The 15,352-nt window shown below is 41.1% G+C and overlaps 1 protein-coding gene across 1 annotated transcript; it reads left to right on the plus strand.

Moving 5' to 3' along the window:
• The first annotated feature begins 4,045 nt into the window (after positions 1-4,045).
• Positions 4,046-14,232, plus strand: LOC115111619 (vacuolar protein sorting-associated protein 33A-like). Its single transcript, XM_029637868.2, has 13 exons — positions 4,046-4,191; positions 4,444-4,509; positions 4,696-4,823; positions 4,962-5,148; positions 5,289-5,405; positions 5,527-5,701; positions 5,879-6,075; positions 10,518-10,644; positions 10,870-10,937; positions 11,869-12,006; positions 12,126-12,263; positions 12,548-12,716; positions 13,586-14,232. Exons 1-13 carry the CDS (start codon positions 4,090-4,092, stop codon positions 13,777-13,779), a joined length of 1,806 nt encoding a protein of 601 aa, XP_029493728.1. The 5' UTR covers positions 4,046-4,089; the 3' UTR covers positions 13,780-14,232.
• The last annotated feature ends 1,120 nt before the right edge of the window (positions 14,233-15,352 follow it).

Raw genomic sequence — 15,352 nt, forward strand, 5'->3', positions numbered from 1 at the left:
TACTATTATTGTGACATTTCACATTCTTAAAATGAAGTGGTGATCCTAACTGACCTAAGACAGGGAATTTCTTTCTATGATTAAATGTCAGGAATTGTGAAAAACTGAGTTTAAATGTATTTGGCTATGGTGTATGTCAACTTCCGACTTCAACTGTATATATACATATACAGTGGCAAGACAAAGTATGTGAACCTTTTGGAAATACCTGGATTTCTGCATAAATTGGTCATAAAATTTGATCTGATCTTCATCTTGGTCACAACAATAGACAAACACAGTCTGCTTAAACTAATAACAGACAAGCAATTATATGTTGTCATGTCTTTATTGAACACACCGTGTAAACATTCACAGTGCAGGGTGGGAAAAGTATGTGAACCCTTGGATTTAATAACTGGTTCACCCTCCTTTGGCAGCAATAACCTCAACCAAATGTTTTCTGTAGTTGTGGATCAGACATGCACAACGGTAAGGAGGAATTTTGGACCATTCCTCTTTACAAAACTGTATGAGTTCAGCAACATTTTTGGGATGTCTGGTGTGAACTGCTCTCTTGAGGTCATGCCACAGCATCTCAATCGGCTTGAGTTCAGGACTCTGACTGGGCTACTCCAAAGGCATATTTTCTTCTGTTGAAGCCATTCTGTTGTTGATTTACTTCTGTGTTTTGGATCATTGTCCTGTTACATCACCCAACTTCTGTTGAGCTTCAATTTGCGGACAGATAGCCTAACATTCTCCTGAAAAATGTCTTGTTAAACTTGGGAATTTTTCCGTCGATGATAGCAAGCTGGCCAGGCCCTGAGGCAGCAAAGCAGCCCCAAACCATGATGCTCCCTCCACCATACTTGACAGTTGGGATGCGGTTTTGATGTTGGTGTGCTGTGCCTTTTTTTCTCCACACATAGTGTTGTGTGTTCCTTCCAAACAACTCAACTGTAGTTTCACCTGTCCACCGAATATTTTACCAGTAGCGCTGTGGAACATCAGTGAGCCTTTTTGCAAGCTTCAGACAAGCAGCAATGTTTTTTTTGAACAGTGGTGGCTTCTTCCGTGATGTCCTCCCATGAGCACCATTCTTGTTTAGTGTTTTACGTATCGTAGACTAGTCAACAGAGATGTTAGCATGTTCCAGAGATTTATGTTAGTCTTTAGCTGACACTCTAGGATTCTTCTTAACCTCATTGAACATTCTGCACTGTGCTCTTGCAGTCATCTTTGCAGGACGGCCACTCCTAGGGAGAGTAGCAACAGTGCTGAACTTCCTCCATTTATAGACAATTTGTCTTTACCATGGACTGATTGACATCAAGGCTTTTAAAGATAATTTTCTAACCCTTTCCAGCTTTATGCAAGTCAACAATTCCTAATCTTAGGTCTTCTGAGATCTCTTTCGTTCGAGGCACGGTTCACATCAGGCAATGCTTCTAGTGAATAGCAAACTCAAATGTTGTGAGTGTTTTTTATAGGGCAAGGCAGCTCTAACCAACATCTCCAATCTCGTCTCATTGATTGGACTCCAGGTTTGTTGACTCCTGACTCCAATTAGCTTTTGGAGAAGTCATTAGCCTAGGGGTTCACATACTTTTTCCAACCTACACTGAATGTTTAAATGATGTATTCAATATAGAGAAGAAAATAATAATTTGTGTGTTATTAGTTTAAGCACACTAGGTTTGTCTATTGCTGTGACTTAGATGAAGATCAGATGAAATTTGATGACCAATTCATGCAAAAATCCAGGTAATTCCAAAGGGTTCACATACTTTTTCTTGTCACTGTATATATATATATGTATATATATATGTATATATATATATATATATATATATATATATATATATATACATATATATGGTGTGAAGCTAATCACCCCTCCTTAATCCCCCTCTTTCTTCACAGACATTTTTACTCCTCTCTCCACATTCCATTCTCTTTCTCTGCAGCAGCTTATGCACATAGAGTGTGGTAGTGAGAGAAGCAGGGGGGGGGGGAATTGGGTGGTTGCTCATATATGAGGAGGCAATTGCAGATATCCCAAGCAGTCCATTCAGTCTTATCTCCCCTCCTCCATTTAATCCCCGTGCTTCCCCAACTCTTGCCAAAGAGTTGGTATTGGGAGTACTATCATAATTTCAAGGTTTCTCAGTATAGTCAGTGTTTCCCCTAGATTGGTTTTAACCTCAATACAGTTGTGGTTCAGATAACTCTGGCCACCCAACCCCGTTCTCAATATGCTCCGGGGAGGAGGTTAAAACAGCACATACCAAACATCAGCTGACTAACAATGGTGCAACCATCAGGAAAGCATGAGCCTTAAAATCAATCTCCATGATTTTAGTCAGGTCTGGAGCGGTGGCACATCAAGTACTGATGTGATTCTCTCAAATCCTGCAGCAACGCCCAGGGATGAGATGTGAGGAAGCTTACTGCAACCACAGTATCTCCCAAATAACATACCAGGGCTCTTCTCCCACAACCCAACTGCAACAAGGAAGCATCCAGACCTGAGAGAATGAATTGTAGTCTGCCACCAGTCTCATTGTAAAGAGGCACTTACTGCACAGGGGTGTGTAGACATTGATGGAGGAATGGAGGCTACAGGAAGCTTTACCACCATCAGTGGTTATTAATGGACCACATTATTCATGAATGAAGTGGATAAGAAATGTAAATACGGCAAGTAATCATTAGCCTATGTATTTTACAACAGACAGACTGTAATATCAGTTTTATTGAAGTGGCATATGCTAAGCATAAAATGACGTCAGTAAAGCTTACTGTTTAGTAGGCTCTATGAAATAGCATTCTATTGGTGGTCAAGTCATTTCCCTCAGTAAAAGCATTTGTTACAGCTACGAAATAAAACGCAACCTCGTCTTCGGGAACGTTTTCAAAAATCTAGATAAAACTCTGATCCATCGGGTAATTTTTATACAGATAGCATCATATTGCATACCATAGGTCTATGTGATACAATTCGATACTTTTCTCTTTCAAATACATTTTCAATGAGATTATTCAAATAAACTGAAGCCCAGCGCTCTATACATTTTTCATCATAAGTGATGGAAAATCTGTGATTTAGAACCAGCCAGTCCTCATATGTATACATAATGTTATTTTATTCATGTAACTGCATTTTACAAAGAAAATCTTTAATTGATGCACCCTGAACTGCAATACGTGAAATGTAGCCTATTGCTTACAATAGATGCAGACCTTTAGAAAACCGTAGCAAGCCTACCTGAGATTTCAGCCCTCTATTGAAGGAAGATGTCAGGGAATGATGCGGACTAATTTTCTACTGTACTGGAATCAACCGCAAACCGTTCATTGCGCATGCAACGCCTGTCACAAGCCATTTTTTTTGTCAAGGGGTGCTTCTCAATTCCTATAACACAGTCGCCAGGACCAATCTCCACACTATACGCCCTGCGTGGGCTCCTCTCCTCAGTGGTAAGCCCTTGGTACCCTGGGAAGGAGACCCCTGCATCCATGTAGGCTATCATTGATGCTCAAGTAGTGGACTCTTACCTGGTTATACTTTAAATTAGTCTTCGTTTCGTGTTTCTAAATTTCAACTTACTATTTAATTGATTGGCTACACTGGCCCAATGAAAGTAAACACTTTCAGTTAAACGGTCTAATAGCCTAGACGTCAACCTTATTTTCATGGATGTTCAATCAGCCTGCAGATCGGGGTAACATATGAAGTTTTTGTTTTCCCTCCATCAAAAGGCCACATTAGTTACATGTCTGTGTTTTATATGCTAAATCAACTGGCCATGGTCATCAACAACATTTTGTCGAGGCACATCGTTATACTATTGCCACACTTTATCCTCGATTTTTGGTCTTAAATTGATTTGTGCATGTTAAATGGTTTGCCCGTCTCTAAATGCCTTTCACCGCATCTGATTTTACAGTTGCGGTATAACTGAGGATTCATTGTGTATATATAAGGCCATCTATTGGACAGAATATTTATTACAGCTCAGAGACGACCTCTTGTAGGTCACATGGTGCACACACACACTTTACCACTAGAAGTCACCTGACACTCCCTACACAGTCGGTACAAAAATGTCTGCGCACTTATCATATGGAAGAGTAAATTTAAACATTTTGAGGGAAGCAGCGCGGAAGGAGCTCCGTGAGTTTTTGGACAAATGTGGAGGAAGCAAGGTAAAACGTCAGGATTAAAAGTTTAGAAATTACAAACTCATTTACCTTGTTTTAATCTGAATGTTTCTGTTCAACACTAGCTAGCATGCTAAGCTATCATCCACATAAACAATGATGGGGTTGTTGTGGTACATAGTAATCCACATAGTTAGTAACGTTAGCTAGCTAGCAGTTAGATGCAGTGGATTCAAGTGTCCACTTTGGACCTCAAATAGTGTTTATGTTTCAAAAATGGTTGTTGACTGTCCATAGGCTATTGTGTGGGATGAATACCTGACTGGACCCTTTGGATTGATAGCACAATATTCATTGTTGAAGGTAAGACTGACTAAAATGTGTACTTCTGTGTGTACTGTAGACCTACAGTAACACTTATAAGGGGGTCTGACAGAAAAGCAACAATGAATGCTTATGTTTGCATAGGCTTTAGAAGGCTCACATTACAGCAAGAGCAAAATGCCAAACTGGTTGTTGACAGATCTGTGTCTTCTTTATATCCTCCAGGAACATGAGGTGGAGAAGATGTTCACCCTCAAAGGGGGGCGTCTCCCTGCTGCTGACGTGAAAAATATCATCTTCTTTGTCCGTCCCAGGCTTGAGCTGATGGATATTATAGCTGAAAATGTAATCAGGTCAGTATCTCACTGGCACTAAACACTTGTATTGATTTTGAAGTAATGCTGCAGCCAGTATTGTATATGGGTGGATGTGAATGTGGTTTGCTTACCCTCATATAGCGTATCTCTTGTGTTCAATGTGTGTTTCTGCAGTGAGGATAAGATGCATTCCCCACGTGATTTCCACATTTTGTTTGTGCCACGGCGGAGCATGCTCTGTGAGCAGCGGCTGAAAGAGCAGGGGGTCCTGGGCTCGTTTATCAACATAGACGAGTACATCCTAGACCTCATCCCCTATGACGGAGACCTGCTCTCCATGGAGTCCGAGGGGGCATTCAGGGTAGGTTAGGACAGGGACATGCACATAGACACTACACACGTCCCAGTGTATGCATATGCCCAGTAAGGCTCAGGTACAAAGCTATATTTTGTATTGTACGGTGTAATTACCCATTCATGTGCCCCGCCTGGCTCCTTTAGGAGTGCTATCTGGAAAGTGACCAGACAAGTCTGTACCACACTGCCAAGGGCCTTATGACTCTCCAGGCTCTGTATGGGACCATCCCCCAGATATTTGGGAAAGGGGAGTGTGCACGGGTGAGTATTGGAAAGGGTTCATTTGGAGTTTAAATGTCCACATTTTGTTTTAAAACAAACAGTCAACTCTTGGATAAATGCATTGTGTTGGAAATTAAACTAGTGTCTTTTTCCTGTGAAGCATGTAGCTAACATGATGCTTAGGATGAAAAGGGAGTTTGCTGGCAGCCAGACTCAGATCCTACCTGTGTTTGACTCACTGCTGCTGCTAGACCGCAATGTAGACCTGCTCACCCCTTTGGCCACACAGCTCACATACGAGGGCCTCATTGACGAAGTCTATGGAATTACCAACGGTGAGAATGGGCCTCTGTTAATGCATGAAAAATCAATAATAAGCTAAATACAGACATATTCAATGACATATAGATTCAAATACAGACATCTTGAGAGGTTTCTGTCGATTTGTGTATGTGGTTTTGTGACCTTTGTCTGCATGTTTGTCTATTCTGTGTGCATGCGTCTGCAAACAGGTTATGTGAAGTTGCCTCCTGAGAAGTTTTCTGCCCAAAAGAAGCAGGGTGAGGCGGGTAAAGACCTGCCCACGGAGCCCAAGAAGATGCAGCTCAACTCAGCAGAGGAGCTGTATGCTGAGATACGGGACAAAAACTTCAATGGCGTAGGGGCTGCACTGAGCAAGAAGGCCAAGATCATCTCCGCTGCATTTGAGGTTGGCCTCATCCCAACACACACTCACAGACACACACAGACAGGGCAGACCGGTTGTTGAAAACCACTCAGATAAGTCCTAATGCCAGACCACATAAGTTAGAGTTGTCATCAACTTAACAATTTGAGCCAAGCCCGGTGAGCTGAAGCCCGAGCCCAGGCCCCGTCCAACATCACAGACATTTTATGAACCCGAAAAAAAGCCATCGGTTTTTGAAAATATGTTGATTTAAACTGATGTTGAGAACAATGCGGCGGAGGCGAGCGGCAGCGGAGTGAAGAGACGAGTCCTTGTCTTAGAAAGGCGAGGGGTTTCTTTCTTGGAACATATGGGAATTGGCTCCAATTTCATTGATATGATTAAAATACTATATGCCAATCCCTCAGCCATAGTTATAACAGGCAATATCTAATCTGCTCCGTTCAGAATCACTAGAAGCCGCAGACAAGGGGATTGAATTCCACCACTGCTATTCTTATTATCCATGGAAACTCTGGCCCAGGCAATTCGTCAATCTCTAAAATCTACTGATCACTTCATCTCATTATACACAGAAGATATTTTACGATATCTAGACAATGCATCTCAATCGCATCGAAATGCATTGAAGGTCATAGATAAATTCAGCTCCATCTCAAGTTGTAAAATAAATCTTACCAAATCAGCCCTACTGCCTCTCAAGACCCCGATGGAGGACTCCATCTCTACTTATAGAATCCAATCGTTTCCCATTTTAAATATTTGGGAATATCTCCTTCTTTAAATAAAACCATTGGTAGAAACTTTAACAGAGCGCTCAAATCAATTAAATCCGACCTCAGTAGATGGAATAATATTCCAGTTGCTTTAACCAGTAGAATATCTATTGTCAAAATTAATATATTGCCATGGCTGAATTTCTGTAGTTCAATGCTTCCCATGACGCTCCCTCTTTTGGCTATTGGGATAAAATTCATAGTGTGGTTATAAAATGTATATGGCAGGGTAAACGATGCCGGATAAAATTAACACATTTACAAGAGGGAAAGACGTAGGAAGATTCCATACCAAACTTCAAATTTTATTTCCAGCCACTAGCTTTTTGCCCCGTCCTAAATTGGTTTAGACAAGATTCTTCTGCCCCGGGCTGAATATATAGAGAAATATGGTGTCTGGAAGAGGTGGTCTTCTCTAATATATACCTTAAACAATGTAAACTACGCTTTGGTCCTATTATTGCTCACACAATTTCTATTTGGTGCAAAATTGATAAAACAATGTACAGTTGAAGTCAGAAGTTTACATACACTTAGGTTGCAGTCATTAAAATGTATTTTTCAACCACTCCACAAATTTTTTGTTAAAAAACTATAGATTTGGAAAGTCTGTTAGGACATCTACTTTGTGCATGACACAAGTAATTTTTCTAACAATTGTTTACAGACAGATTATTTCACTTATTGTTCACTGTATCACAATTCCAGTGGGTCAGAAGTTTACATACACTAAGTTGACTGTGCCTTTAAACAGCTTGGAAAATGACATCGTGAGAAAATGAAAAGAAATCAGCCAAGAAATTTCCAAACGCCTGAAGTTACCACATTTATCTGTACAAACAATAGTACGCAAGTACAAACACCATGGGACCACGCAGCCATCATACAGCTCAGGAATGAGACGCCTTCTGTCTCCTAGAGATGAATGTACTTTGGTGCGAAAAGTGTAAATCAATCCCAGAATAAAAGCAAAGGACCTTGTGAAGATGCTGGAGGAAACCGGTACAAAAGTATCTATATCCACAGTAAAACGAGTCCTAGATCACCATAACCTGAAAGGCTGCTTAGCAAGGAAGAACTCACTGCTCCAAAACCACCATAAAAAAGCCAGACTACAGTTTGCAACTGCACATTGGGACAAAGATCATACTTTTTGAAGAAATGTCCTCTGGTCTGATGAAACAACAGTAGAACTGTTTGGCCATATTGACCATCGTTATATTTGGAGGAAAAAGGGGGAGGCTTACAAGCCAAAGAACACCATCCCAACTGTGAAGCACGGTGGTGGCAACATCATGTTGTGGGGGTGCTTTGCTGCAGGAGGGACTGGTGCACTTCACAAAATAGATGGCTTCATGAGGCGCAAAAATTATTTGGATATATTGATGCAACATCTCAAGACATCAGTCAGGAAGTTAAAGCTTGGTCGCAAATGGGTCTTCCAAATGGACATTGACCCCAAGCATACTTCCAAACTTGTGTCAAAATGGCTTAAGGACAACAAAGTCAAGGTATTGGAGTGGCCATCACAAAGCCCTGACCTCAATCCCATAGAAAATTTGTGGGCAGAACTGAAAAAGCAAGCTTGTGGAAAGCTACCCAAAACGTTTGACCCAAGTTAAACAATTTAAAGGCAATGCTACCAAATACTAATTGAGTGTATGTTAACTTCTGACCACTGGGAATGTGATGAAAGAAATAAAAGCTTACATAAATCATTCTCTCTACTATTATTCTGACATTTCACATTCTTAAAATGAAGTGGTGATCCTAACTGACCTAAGACAATACATTTGTACTAGGATTAAATGTCAGGAATTGTGAAAAACTGAGTTTAAATGTATTTGGCTAAGGTGTATGTAAACTTCCGACTTTAACTGTAACTGGGAATCAAAATGGCATTCTCGTACTGATTGTTTCCTTTAAGATGGCAACCACTTCACTCTCACCCATTTTAAGAAGTGGATACAGTTACTATTGGAAGTTCTAACATTAGTGTTATTAGGTGGAGTGGGAAGCATGGTTTCCGGGTGTGGCGGGAATGGGTTTGGGTTATCTTTGTAGGCATTTATTTGATTGTTTTTGTACCTGTAACCCCCCTCTGAAAAATAAAAATAACCAAACTGATAAAAAAATTTGGTCACAAAAAAATGAAAGAAAAGCGAGGATACAGGAAAATTCACCTTTATGATCAACAACTGTTAAATGTGACAGGCTTTATAAAACATATAAAGCAATCGCATCTCACAATACATAATAAAGGCTTTAAAACTAGTTTTTGTTAGAACAGACTCTGGGATTTCTTAATGTGTTGTTTACACTGTTCCAAATGGTAACAAATTTAATTCAACTGACACCTGTTTGGCACCCTCCTTGTTGTTCCTCTTCTTGATCGTCTTCTTATTGTTATTATTAGTATTACAATTATTATGAATATCATTGTAATAGCCTACTAAGTATTATTATTATTAGTCCTATTAGGCTATAGTAGCCTGGTATAAAATATCCACTATCGAGCTGTGAGAGCGTGTCATTTTTTAGCTGTCTTACCGTAACTTACTTCAGTATATCTCAATCAATTAATCATTCATCATGTCATCACACAGCATACACAATGTTGGTGCCTGCTCGCTGCTGAGAAGAGAGATTTAGAGAACGTAGTAGTGGAGTCCAAGGTGCACTAGTAGTCGAACAGATACGCAAGGTCTTTTTTTGTTTGTTACATGATTCGGACCCGACTCAATTCGGAGAAATTCTGGTCCAGCCCAAAGCCCATTCAGTACTGTTGAGCTCATCAGGTACAGGCTGAAAATGACAACTCTTTTCTAAAGCTAATTTACGCCGCTTTGGATAAGGGCATCTGCTAAACTACTCTTATGTAAATGTAATTACATTGGCTACCGATTTCTCTAATCAAATCAATTTGTGTTCTTATTAATCACCTTCGATGTGCCAGGTAGACTTTTCAGAAGGTGGATTTCCAGTGTTAAAAAGTAAAGCCAGCTGGACAGTATTATCGACTAAGACCGTAAAACAACATTTTTATGACACAAGAATGTCAGATAAGAGCAACAAAAAAAGCTGTTTTCTACTGTGTTTAGGTCATCTCCCTACAGGCCTACATTTCTGTCAGCAAGAGACGTTTTGGCATCATAACTGTCACTGGATGCTTTGCATGTGATAATTAGGCTGACGTCCCACACCGGTGGGTGTTGATGGATTCTTACATTTCTGTCCTGCCCAAACCTGTTCCTAATCCAAGTTTATGTTCTCTAGTTTGATGATTGTATCAGTGAGAGCATCAGCTGTTCTCCAGCCAACAAGCCCTTTTCTTACTACTGTTATGCCTACATGGCAGCAGTCTATACGATATGTTTCATCTGAAATCATCCCAACGTCTTTGCTTTGAGCTTAATGTCTGTTTATTGTCTAGTTGAGAGGTAGATTTTTTTTGTTGTTGTAATTTCCTACGTGATTGTAGTCATCTCAAACGGTTCTCGCATTTCACATCATCCGTATGTTACGCTACACAGTCCTTGTTAAAATCTATCATACATTTTCCTTGTTTCAAACCTCCAGCATCCAGTATCTGACTCATGGTAATGTGTGATTTTTAAACTGTCTACGACTGACCTGTCAACTTTTCCCCCAGTGTTTTAATGTTATTTAATTGAATTTGTTTTGCAGGAACGGCACAGTGCCAAAACAGTGGGCGAGATAAAGCAGTTTGTGTCCCAGCTGCCCCACATGCAGGCAGCACGGAGCTCGCTGGCCAATCACACCTCCATAGCTGAGCTCATCAAGGACATCACCAGTGAGAAAAACAACCTTTACTCCTTCCATGTCCAACTAACACCCCTCCATTCTATCTGTTTTTCTTCCTGATACAAGATATACCTACAGTATAATCTGATCTTGATAGAATTGAATGTGGTAGAGTATATCAGTATGTCATGTATGTGTGGCATACAGTTTAGAGTAAGACGGCTGTTGATACTCTGTAACGGAGGTAAATGGATATTCTCTCTCTCTGATACAGCGTCTGAGGCCTTCTTTGATAACCTGACAGTGGAGCAGGAGTTTATGACTGGAGTCGATACAGACAAGGTAGGTACACAATGTTTTCAGTGCTTGATGGACATGTGGTTAGCTCTAATATTGTAAGCTGATGCTGGGGGGGCGCAAACAAAATATACATTTTTTTAGGAACTCAGTCAGGGTCTCAACTTACTGTTGAGAGTTAGAATAGTAGAATACACAAGGTGGAATGTTGAAATGTAGTAGTGCATCACCAGTTCTTCTCTTCTAATGTCTCAATGTGACTATCAGTGTGGGTTACTGACTCCAGGGTTAGTTTGGACATCTTATTGACATGAAGATAAATAATTTGGTCAGATGCCTTTCACACCATGCAATGTTATTAGAACTGAGTTTGGGTATTAGACAGTTGACTTGATCTTACATGTCTGCCATGTCTTTGTTCTAGAAAGGTGATAATGGAAGACTGACAATAAACAAGCCTGTTGTAGCAGAATGAGGGCGGAGTTTGTTTGAGAGGCTATTTACACCTTGTAGTATTCGTGGCCGAATGATTACTGACCAGGCATGCAGGGCATGGCCCAGTGGCCCTGATTTTGTTAGTCACTCTCACTCAGATATCATATGAACATGGCATAAGTCAGCTATGCCATGTTTTAAAAACTGCAACATTTTCTCTCCACCCCATGGCAAACTTTGTAGAATTATAGGAAACTTGCTTTAAAACGGCAACATTTTCTCTCTGCCTCATGGCAAAATGTGTACAATTTCACAAAATGTGCTTTAAAACCATGGGCGTAGAGGGGGCTCACTTAAATGTTTTACCAGCGAGGTGGGGGGCCCCAAAACCAATTCTTGCCTAGGGCCCCCAAAAAGCTAGGGTTGACCCTGAAAGCTGCCTTCACTAAATAAATATATTTTTGGGCTGTGTGTGTGTCAGTGTGCGTGCGCACTAATTTCTAGTCTTGCTAATCAACATCCCCTATTTCCCATTCCACAGGTTAACACATACATAGAGGACTGCATCGCCCAGAAGGATCCCCTAATCAAAATCCTGCGGCTGGTCTGTATGCAGTCGGTCTGCAACAATGGCCTCAAGCAGAAGTTGTTGGACTACTACAAGAGGGAGATTCTGCAGGTGCATTTTTTTCTGATTACATTACAATAAGTCAGTGGTTTTAAACGAGTGATGGTCATTTTGAAGATGTGATGAATGCTACTGTGGCAACATGATTGACCTGTGCTGTTTTTCTCCAGACTTATGGATATGAACACATGCTTACCCTCAACAACCTGGAGAAGACGGGTCTTCTGAAGCCCCAGACAAGCACCAGGAATAACTACCCCACCATCAGGAAGACACTCAAACTCTGGATGGAGGATGCCAATGAACAGGTGAATGAATCCCATGAGAGAGACATAATGCAGTCTGGGACACCGGTGTAACAACACTGTAATTATTCTAGTGACACGTTAGTAATATAGTCATTCCTTAGTAATTGCACAATAATGGAGTTGAGTTGTTTTTGTCATTAAGAAAGTTGAGAGAAAAAAAATGTCTTTGTAAAACAACATACCCAAAAGTCACATGTGTAGTTTTTCCTCTGACTGTGAGAGTGGGATGTGTATGTAGTATTGTCTGTACTGATACCCAGCTTGTGTGTGTCATCTTCATCCAGAACCCCAACGACATCTCCTATGTGTACAGTGGCTATGCTCCTCTTAGCATCCGTCTGACCCAGGTGTTGGCCAGGCCCGGCTGGCGCAGCATCGAGGAGGTTCTGAAGATGCTCCCTGGTCCACACTTTGAGGAGAGACAACAGCTGCCTGCTGGTCTCCATAAGAAACGTAAGGACTGCAGGAGACCAAGGCAGCCAGTTGCTCTCTTGCTCAACAAGCTGAGCTATTGACAGGCAGGGTGAATGATCACCGGTGTGGTGATCTGCTGGCGGTAGATAAGAACAGGCTTTTTCTCTGTCCTGTCAGATGTCTTAGAGCAGCAGTTGATTTATTGTACACAGTGAACCAAACTGGACCTTACCATTAAGTGTGTGTCTGTCTGGGTAATTGTTTGTGTACATGTATTTATTTATGAAAAGGGGGGAAAAGGCACTGGTTACCAGGGTGTGGAATATCCCTCTCATCTTAATTAAGCATTATAACTGTGGGTTACTGACTCCAGGGTCAGTTTGGACATCTTATTGACATGTTGAAAGTCAACTGTAGCAGGAGGAGGGCAGAGTTTTTTTGCGATTTGAGAGAATAGTGTGTAGGTGGGGACGTTTTTTTTTTTAATGTTGGCTTTTATTTAACTAGGCAAGTCAATTAAGAACAAATTCTTATTTACAATGACGGCCTACCCTGGCCAAACCCAGACGACGCTGGGACAATTGTGCGCTGCCCAATCACGGCCGGATGTGATACAGCCTGGATTAGAACCAGGGAATGTAGATGCAGTGCCTTAGACCTCTGCGCCACTCGTGAGCCCAAGGATCTGGGTCAAAACAAACATTTTCTGCTAAGTAATAGTAATAGTAATGATAATTTGGTGGGTGCTTATATTTGTCCTGTTTCATACATGTACAAGTGTGTATTATACGTATGTGTGAAATGGAAATGTATTTTTTTTCCATATCCCAACTCCCCCTGAGACACCATCTGAGAATGGTGCACCCTTTGATCTCCACTCTGTTTGACTGTGCTTTCCCCACCCACAGGCCAGCAGGGGGAGAACAGGACCACACTGGTGTTCTTTCTGGGAGGGGTGACCTACGCGGAAATCGCTGCCCTGCGCTTCCTGTCTCAGATGGAGGATGGTGGCACAGAATACATCATTGCCACCACCAAGCTCATCAATGGTACGAGCTGGATCAAATCCCTAATGGACCGTCCTGAGGCTCAGGCCTCCTGAGCCTGCTGTCTGCCCCCTCAGGGAGAACAGATGCACTGCTGGACCCAACAAATATTCGGAACAAAAGACCTTGCCGCTTGTCCATATTCCAGCTCTCTGCCAGTGTGTCTGATTGAGCTCAGCAGAAGTCAGCTCCTCAATTGTCAATGTCTTTCCTCTGCAACTCTCACAGCATGCTAAATGTAGTTCTCCATTGTCACCTGTTGTGGTCACTGTATGGAGCCAAGAAGATGTCCTCTTACTTGGGACATGATCATATGAAAGGTTCTAAGATCTTTGTAAAAAAATAATACTGTATTTATACAGAGGCTGAAATGTAGTTGTTTGTATTATTATTATTGTTTATTAGTGATTTCAACCTATATCTTGTGTTGTACAGTATAGGGCTTTTCTCTTTCCTTTCCAGTATTTGTGTAAAAAATCCTGTAAATAAAATGTGTAATTGACAGCTTATTACTGCTTTTATAACCAGAGTTAACCTCAGGTCTCTAAAACACTGACCATTTAAACATGTATCCTTCCACTCTACAATGTGACCAAATGTCTGATGTACAGCAGACTTTGGCTGCACCTCCATTACACTATGAGCCCCTCCTTGCTCCACCTTCAACATGTAGGATCTAAAATCCTTGATAACGATTAATTAGGCTACATGTATTGTTACTTTATGAGTTGTTTATGCTGTAGAAGAAAATTAAGATGGGACCGAATGATGCAGGCAGGGAGGAAAGGAGTGGAGCGGAAAGGTTGTGAGCCCAGTCAGCCTTCAGCAGTCCAGCTCTCAAGGAACAATTAAATTAGCCCAATAACAGGCCTCCCGATCAGCCGATAATCGCCCTCTGCTGTCTGGATATCTTAACCCATAAAGGTCCATGATTTGACAGCGCAGGACGCTGATTGAATTTAGAGGCCATTTGCTCCGTGTTCCGGGTAGAGGATAAGTGCGGGGGAGTTGGGTTTGATCTCTTAGCTAGATCGATGGTTTGTCCGTGCCCTGCGCTATACTCAGCGGGGTATTGTAGTCGGTGGGGGACGGGTATTGACAAGGCTGACAGCAGTCTGAGATTTTTGTGAACTCACAGTCCAGATCAAAAATAATATATATTATCTTCAACCTATAGCGAAGAGTCAGGAACTGAGTGTGAAATATCATATGAAGATATATGTGGTATGGCATTTTCTTTTCGGTTTGTCAAATGCATGATTAACACACAATTGAACACATCGAAACCCGTGCACTGGGAGCATCTGCAACAGATGCGATTTCCAAGAAGTTAAAAATAGGCTACCAATTGGCTTCCGATTGGGTAAGTAGCCTAACCATTTTTAGGCCGTTTATAAATACTGACAACGTTGTAACGATATGATCAATGAGTTAATTGGTTGTATCCATGTCCAGTTATAAACTTTCAGATACTTGAAAAAAGCATAAACTGTATAGTTTAGTAAACAATTTTATAATAATACAGATTATATAGGTTATCAAAGCAACAACAAAAATGACTAGCTGAGAAAGAAGTGGGGCTTTGCTGTTTTTGGTGCACCATCCGTTAAATAGTTCTTTCTGAATAAA

The sequence above is a fragment of the Oncorhynchus nerka genome, linkage group LG27, assembly GCF_034236695.1.
Source record: "Oncorhynchus nerka isolate Pitt River linkage group LG27, Oner_Uvic_2.0, whole genome shotgun sequence".
Lineage (NCBI taxonomy): Eukaryota > Metazoa > Chordata > Actinopteri > Salmoniformes > Salmonidae > Oncorhynchus > Oncorhynchus nerka.

Bases quoted from the DNA above. Each gene is read 5' to 3' on its own strand.
- LOC115111619 (XM_029637868.2), top strand. From the start codon at position 4,090: ATGTCTGCGCACTTATCATATGGAAGAGTAAATTTAAACATTTTGAGG. The intron at 4,824-4,961 runs GTCAGTATCTCA...GTGTTTCTGCAG, and splicing joins ATAGCTGAAAATGTAATCAG to TGAGGATAAGATGCATTCCC. The intron at 5,406-5,526 runs GTGAGTATTGGA...TTTCCTGTGAAG, and splicing joins GGAAAGGGGAGTGTGCACGG to CATGTAGCTAACATGATGCT.